At 41.7% G+C, this 8,365-nt stretch overlaps 1 protein-coding gene across 1 annotated transcript in view; it reads right to left on the minus strand.

Annotated features, from left to right (window-relative positions):
- The window catches only part of CTTNBP2 (cortactin binding protein 2), a 182,049-nt gene that overhangs the window by 42,865 nt on the left and 130,819 nt on the right, over window positions 1-8,365 (minus strand). Inside the window, exon 12 of the mRNA XM_006859316.1 lies at window positions 7,642-7,721. Within this exon, the coding sequence (XP_006859378.1) occupies window positions 7,642-7,721 (80 nt within the window). The remainder of the gene's footprint in view (window positions 1-7,641; window positions 7,722-8,365) is intronic.

Genomic DNA, 8,365 nt, shown 5'->3' on the forward strand with positions numbered 1-8,365 from the left:
TCTCTTATACTTGTATGTATACTCCTCCTTCCAGGATGCCCTGCTCAGGTCATTCTAGGAGCTGTGATCTTTGACTAGAGGTGGAAGATTATGCATTGACAGGCAGCTGGAAGAGAATGCCATAGCACAGCAAAAAGCAGAGAATATGCAATAACAGGAGTCCTGTTGGCACTGTAGGATGAGCACTGGATTGCTAACTGCAAGGTCAGCAGTTCAAACTCACCAGCTACTCAGTGGAAAAAAAGATGTAGTTTTCTGCTTCCGTAAAGAATTACAGCCTTGGACACCTTCTACAAGGTCGTTATGAGTTGGCATTGACTTAATGGGTAGTGGGTGGGTTTTAGGCAGTAAAGTCATGGGGTGATACAATGTGCTCAGCTGCTAACTGGACGACTGGAGGATCTAGTCCACACAAAGTTGCCTCGAAAAAATCCTTCATCAAAAACCCTACAAAGCACATTTCTATTCTGACACACACGTAGGGTTGTCATGAAGTGGAGTTAACTCAGTGGTTACTGGTGTGTGTCCACTGCTGTTGTTAAGTGCTGTCCAGTTGGTTCTGACTCATTGTGACCCTGCAGAGGGCTTACGAGGAGCAGTTAATGGATTTGAACCAATGACCGTGCAATTAGCAGTGTAGTGCTTACCCTACAGTGTCACAGCAGGCTCACTGGTTTATGTAAAAGAACATATTCCTACTTGTCTAACTGGGATAAATCTGACTTTTGTATCATCAGAAAATAGTCAGATATAGATAAAAGTGCTTTCCTATCAGATTTCAGGGGAACAGAGAATGGATGTAACATTTGACTGCCCCTAAAGGTACTTGGAAATAGTTTTCTAGATTCTTGCCAAAAGGAGACTTCGGTTCCAATGAAAAAAAAATTTTTTTTTAATTGTGAGGTTTTAAAGTACTTTTCAAAAGTATGAGGGGGCTTCAAAACGCTGGTGGTTAGCAGTCCAGTGCTTATCCAACAGAGCCACCATGCCACATGTTAGATACCTATTATGTTAAATGCCATTAAGTTGGTTCCGACAGCTGGTGAGTTTGAAATGCTGACCTTGTGGTTCAAATCAATGTTGGCAATTGCGTGCTTATTCTACATTGACTACAGCACCACACCAGGACTCCAAGATAGAAACTTGCTCTTGTTAAGTGCTGTAGAGTCGATTCTGACCCATAGCAACCCTATATAGGCTTTCCAAGAAGCAGTTGGTGAGCTAGAACCACTGACCTTGCAATTCAAATGACTTTGCAGTCTGATGCATTAGCCCACAGCGCCACACCAGGACTCCCTTGCCAGGTATAATTTTAAACCAGAAATCTTGAGCTCTTCAACTTAATACCGAGCAGCCATTGATTTATTGGGGAGAAATTCTCTCACAAGGAATGAACTGTTTCACAACAGTAAAGGAGGATAAGGATTTTCAAGATTTACTGACTATGCTACCCTTGAGATTTTCAACTAGAATTGCTATTTAATCTTGTCTCCTTTCTGAAAACGAGAGAGCTATATTTGTTACAGCCATTCTGTCAAACTGCCTACACATTCTTAAGATTGATTTTGAAATGATATAACAGAAAGAGACCCAGCTTCGTAGATTAGCTACCTTCAGTTTCAACACCTCCTCTGTTCTCAGACTGTAAAGTAGGTTCTCAGGAATCCAAACAGAAAGCATTTGATTTAGAATTTCACTGACGAGGTCATTCACTCACAGTCAGTTCTGTGTTTCTGCACAGTCTAATATCCATTGTGGATAGAGGTAGACTATAAATCAATGAGTGAATTAGGAAGGTAAATAAAGGGATAAACAACTGTACACATTTCCAGACGATTCCTACATTCGGGTGCATGTATTCTACGAGTAGTTTTCTGATTTCAGGTGTTGCCCCAATTTAAGTTAACGGTGTTTTTCTCTTTCTCTTCAAATGATATAGTTGTGCTGGCAACCACCATTAAAGAACTGAACAACAAAAACATTAATTGCTGGGAGTCTGTTACTCACTGAAATTTGTGTTGACATGCAGAGATCCACCAGGAAAACCTATTTGTCTGTATAGCATTACCTTTAAAGGAGCTCTGGTAGCGTAGTGGTTATGAGTCAGGCAACCTCAAGGTCAGCAGTTCAAAGTATCAGCTGTTCAGCAGGAGAAAGATGAGGCTTTCTGCTCCCATAAAGATTTACAGGGTCGCAATGAGTCAGAACCAACTCCACAGCACAGTACCACCATTACCTTTATTACATTGAGCCAAATGGTTTAAGACCTTGGGTAGTAGAAATATACATGCTCCTTGTTTCCAGCAGAGGGTGCTAAAGATACAAGTATCTACATACGAGGGTGCTTCAAAAGTTCGTGGAAAAATTCCATTATCATTTTGTTTAAAGTTTCCACAAATTTTTGGAAGCACGTTAAGTTGTGGTGGAGTTGGTTCCACAGAACGAAACGCGCCTAGACCTGCACTCTCCTCACAATGATTCCTATGTCTGAGTCAGTATGTACATGCATTATTTAAAGAATATTAGATATATTGTATTTTGTTGTTAAGTACCGTTGAGTAAGTTCCAACTCCTATCGACCATGTATAGGGTTAACAAGGAGTTGCTGGTGGGTTTAAACTGTTGACTTTACGGTTAGAAATCCAATATATATTTAAGGTGTGGTGCTATAGGAAAAAGCACCAGGACCACAAGTTGGTGGTTCACACTCACAAGCCACTCCTCGGAAACCCTACACAGAGTCACGATGAGTCCAACGACTTGACAGCACTTAACAACAACATGATAAGCACTGGACTGTGAATCACAAGGTCCATGGTTCAAGCCTGCCAGATGCTCCAAGGTAAAAAAGATTGAAGCTTTCTGCTTCTGTGAAGATTTAAAGCCTTGGAAATGCCATTGAGGGTCACTATGAGTTGGAACCAATTTGAAGGCTCTTAATAACATGTTAATTTTGTTGAAAGGAGATATGTCTGCTCTCTGAAAAAGAAAACCAACTCAACTTCTAAAAGGTGAATTCTCTTCACCAGAATTAGGCATTAGTCATATCTACAGCGTATCATTTCCGCTTATTAGTGAAGGGACACTGTGCTGATTATTACCATTGGTACAAATCCCTTTTATTCTGTGTTTTCACAGCCTATTCAGGAAACTCTTATCACATGTCAATTGTGTTGTGTAAGGCAAATGGTTCTGGATTAAACAAAAATAAGTAGCTTCAACAATAGGCCCTTTATTATGACTAGCCCTTTATTATCAATTTTTGTTCCTCTTCAGTGTTTTTCTGCAGAATGCCATTTACTAGACGAGTGGGGGCCGCCACAGGTTTCCATGTGCTTTCAGATTTGTGCCATTTAAAAATAACAAACCTCAACTTGTGTTTGGGGTTTCCTCTATCGAATTTGAGGAAAAGTGTCTACTGTGCAGAGACCGCATTAAGCCAGGCCGTGCTGAGACACTGAACTCACACAGAGAATGGAAAATGAAAGGGCTTTACCGAGCCAATAAAACTGGGATGGCTATCACTTAAGGTCTCATGCTTTATAGTAAGGCATTTCCCTCCAACCTCTGACACTTCACTTTGAAGAACTATTGACTTATAACACAGTTAATTGTCAATTTGCACATATAATAAACCCTAAACAACAGGGGCACATCCAGAATTCATGACACAAAAAAACTGGAGCCCTTTGTTAGATGGGCTTTAACCATTCACTCAGGTTCTGTGCTTACACAATAGGTATATAGAGAGTATATAGAGAGTAATGGAAATTCACAAGAAACTACAGTATATTCATACACTTTCTACTCTGTATGCATGTAGGTGTATGATGCTGTTAGGTGCCACCTAGTCAATTATGAATACACAGAGACCCTATCTGACAGAGGAGAGCTACCCCATAGGGTCTGCTAGGCTGCAATCACTACGGGAGCAGACCCCAGGTTTGTAGCCCCATGGAGCTGGTGGGTGGGTTTGATATGCCACCCTTACTGTTAGTAATCAGGTGCTATCGATCAGGGTCTTTGCATATATTGGAACCACAAAAGCCAAGATACTTGGTTCTAACTTCAGGTAAGGACAGGCCCTCATTTACTGACACACACATAATAATTCAGGTATTACATTTAAAAAATATATATATAATAAGATATAAGATATGGTTCTTGGACACAACTCTGCTGCTCCTTGCCAGTCAACAACCTGTCACTGATGGACTCTTCTTGGTCCAGATCTCCTCTGGGCTGACAGCAACTCTACTGCCCAGAATCTTCTTGCACAATGGAAGCCAAGGCAATCCAGAGCCGCCATGTTCTCATGGTGTTGGAGCCAACTCTTCCTCATACCAGTGAACCTTCTTCTCCCTTTCACCAGGTCCTGACCTAACCTTGACCCTTTCATTCCTTGAATGACAACAGTTCACAATCTTAGCTGCTAACTAAAAGTGGGAAGTTCAAGACCATCTAGAGATGTCTCCTCTGTTAGAAAGGTCTAGTGATCGCCTTCTGAAAAAGCAACCACTGAAAAACCTATGAATACAGTTCTAGTCTGACACACAAGGGGTTGCCATGACTTGGAACTGACTTGACAACAACTGGTACCCAGCAACTTCCTATTGCATCTGAGATAAAATTCACAGTTCTTACCAAGGCTGACAAGGCCTCACATACTCTAGTTTCTGGTAACGTCTTAGACTTCACTGCCAATCCAGCCACCTTTAATCTGCTGCTTCCTCGGCCTCAAACACCTTCCACAAGACTACTCCCTTCACTTCATTTGGTCTTCACTGCCTCAGAGAGACCTTTCCTGACCACTCCATTGGAAAGCAGCTTTTTCTATCACCCCTTTCATTCACTCTTTACCCTCCTAATTACTAGTTCTGTGTACTTGTAATTATTACTGACTACCACATTACACTTAAAGAGCCTCGGCAGGTGCAATGGTCGAGTGCTCAGCTGTAATTCAAGCCGGCCTAGCAACTCCATGGGACAAAGACCGACCATCTGCTCCCATGAAGACTCCAGTGTAGGGAACGTTGCAGGGTATTTCTACGTTGCCTTATGGGGTTGCTATGGGTCAGAATCGACTCAACAACACAGCGCATGTAAGGAGCCCCTCATGGCACAAGTGGCTGAGTGCTTGGCTGTTAACTGAAAGACTGGTGACCTGCACCAACCCACTAGCTTCACAAGAAAAAGACCGGCAATCTGCTTCCACAGATTACAGCTAAGGAGACCCTGCCACATGGGGTCACTCTGAATAGGAAACAACTTGACAGCATCTAATAACAATATTACCTATATATTGACCTATTTGCTTGTTAGCTTCTCCCACTAGATTGTAAGCTCATGGGGGCACTTAGGAGCTTCTCAATAAAGAACTGTCAAAACAGAAGACAGAAATGCATAATACATAGTCTATCTCCCTTACAGAAGTTACAATCTAGTATGAGAGAAAAATAACAACAACAACAACAACAACATACAATTACTATAAAATATTATTGACTCAGTCATTTTAAATTTTGAAGTGCTTCCTAAAATGAATAATACATTGTCATCATATTCATTCAAAAGCTAATTTGAGGGTTAAAAAAAATCCTTTGGTATATTCATTAAATTGAGGACAGAATGAACAGCAGTGTTGATGTTATCTCTACTTTGTTGGTCACTGGTAGTTCAACTATGTCTAGTGTATATGGAAGCACACATATCCATGCACTTGGACCATGTGACTAGTAGAAGTTCAGTTCATAGATCTGCTCAGCCAAGCCTTGCAATTGCAAGTATGCAGTTGCAATTCATTGCCTTTGCCTTACTATTGGTTTTATCACCTGCAGATGACTGGAAAGCCCTACGCCATTGGTACTGAACCTTGTCTCCTCAAAAAGTCAAGAAGGGAAAAAGGAGAGAAGGAAGCAGCTATAATAGGAGGTCCAACTAAGGCCTGAGGCTCACATTCCTGAAAACCAGTTGGTCACATCCATCAACCTTCATTGAAGCAAAGGAATGAGATGGACACCTTCCCTTTCAAACGTAACCCCCAGGCTTCCTTGGGATGTTTTGGGAAGAAGGGAGTAAGTAGCAAAGGAAAGAATGTGAAAATAGCAGATTCACAATGCCAGCTCTCTCAAATTGTAAGGCCCATGAACAACTAATAAACAATGGTGGCTTAGTTTACAAAGATCAGTCCCACTTTCTGCATAGCTAGAACAATGGAATGGTTTTGAATACTTCTTTTCATCAGGAGAGAAAATAAAAACATCAATTCAGAATTTAGTCCCATCCATTCAAATTTTTTTTAAGGATTTTTCCATGTTAAAGTGAAAGTGTTTACTTAGTGTTCTTGCCTATCAACATCAGTCTTAGAAATGCACACACATACATGAGTACCAAGGACTTAAACAAGCCTAGCTTCATCACTCACTGTTTGTATAGCCTTGAGCACGTTATGTTACTTCTCTTGGCTTTAGTTTCCTCATCTATAAAATGGATGACAATACCTACCTCACAGAGATGCCTTGAGAAAAAAATTAATAAAACAATATATATATAACTCTTGCAAATAGTAAGTACTCAATAAAGCAAAGCATTTTGTATCTAGAATTTGCCACTTTCCCACAATGATCAGAGTTCCTGTCTTCTTTTTAGTTACAGAAGCACCCAGTTTTAGATGGACACCAAAGACCATCTGGCCGAGACAGATGACTAGATGACGTATGTCTAAATCCTGGCCAAGGGGATGTGGGCAGGAGGGGTGTGTTTACCTTCCCTAAGAGCTTGTCCTCCAGGGTCTCTTCCCTCTGCTAGTGGGGTGATAAGCTGATATACCCTAAGGGTCAGAGGAGTCACAGGAGAGAAGGTACTGGGTCCCTGGAACACTTAGCAGAGCAGTCACCTGTCCCTTCTCTGACCCATGGATCTCTCATCCGCTAGGATTTTTACATATAAGTGAAATTAAGTTTTCTATCCTTTAGAGTTCTGGTGTGGAGCTGTGGGTTAAAGCACTCGATAGCAAGGCAGGTTTGAACTGCAAAGTCAGCAGTTCAAACTCACCAGCTGTTCCTCAAAAACCCTATACGGGGTCGTTATGGCTCAGAACCGACTCAACAACACTTAACAACAACATCCTTTAAACTAATGTTTGCTTTCTGTTAAAACAAATGTTGCTGTATTCATTCAATTTTGAAACTAAGCTTGATACTCTGTCCTGATTCTTTTGGCTGTTCCCTTCCATGTTGATGATCAAGTATTTGATAACAAGTCTTTGCTAATGGAAGACAACACTTCCTCCTGTTCAAATGAAGAGTCTTCAAGTCACAAGTGGGATCTGGGATCAGGCAATCAACATCTGGACATGACAGTAACTGAAATCCACAAGTAAGCAATGAGAGGCTTTTCAGGGGGGCTGGGGAAGGCACTGATGTCAGGGTCCAGGGCACATTGTGGGCCATAGCTGTGTCTTCTCAACGTATTAACAGACCACCAAGACCCAGGGCCAGGGATGGGAAGTGGATACGTATACAAGACTCTAACACTCTGTGTAGAGACGGGAAGTGTATAAGTATATAAGACTCCAGTGTCCAGGGTCAGGGATGGGAAGCATATACGTATATAAGACTCCACTTGGCAGAGTGGACCTACCAGCCTGAGGTAGTTTTGTAGCATCGGGAGAGGGATCATGGATGCGTAAGTGACACTACTGAGGCAGCCTTCATGGGGACCTGTAAGCAATGAAACAGAAGGGAAATTGGCTTTTCCTCGTTAGATGCAAATGATCAAAACCCAACAGAATCTATCATAAAAGACACAATATGTTTGTTGATTTATTGTAGGCAGGGCTGATCTATGGCCAGGAAGAACCAGGAGGCTCTTAACCATTGTGAAAATATTGAAACACTCTGAACCATCTGCTAAAAAGCCACTGTCCCTGGCCTCCTAAGAATCCCCAGCTACCCCTTCTTTTCCCCTCACGAAGCCCAACCATCTCTGGTTAATCTCAGCCAGGGACCTCCAGATCCCAGCTCCATCACTGCAGCTGGAATCCACTCTGCTTGTAGGGCTCAGTATCCTCGATCCCCCCAATCTCAGAAAGTTCTTGCCTTGGCCATGGCATCAGCACGCAGGTCTGGGTTCTCCCTGTAGGTGCCCTTCTCCCAGACCTCATATATGCTTTTCAAAAAGTTTCAATAAGGCAGCTCAAACAAGCAAATAAAACTTCATAGTTGAGACTGAATGTTTGGAGAATATAGGTTGAAATCTTTTATAATTAAGGGCAGAGAGGGTTTTTAGTATTAAGGGCTGAGAAGCTGAAAATTCCTATACCACTTGTATTTTATAGTATATGTGTATGTATATATATATGTAT

Source organism: Chrysochloris asiatica, unplaced genomic scaffold, assembly GCF_000296735.1.
Source record: "Chrysochloris asiatica unplaced genomic scaffold, ChrAsi1.0 scaffold00032, whole genome shotgun sequence".
Lineage (NCBI taxonomy): Eukaryota > Metazoa > Chordata > Mammalia > Afrosoricida > Chrysochloridae > Chrysochloris > Chrysochloris asiatica.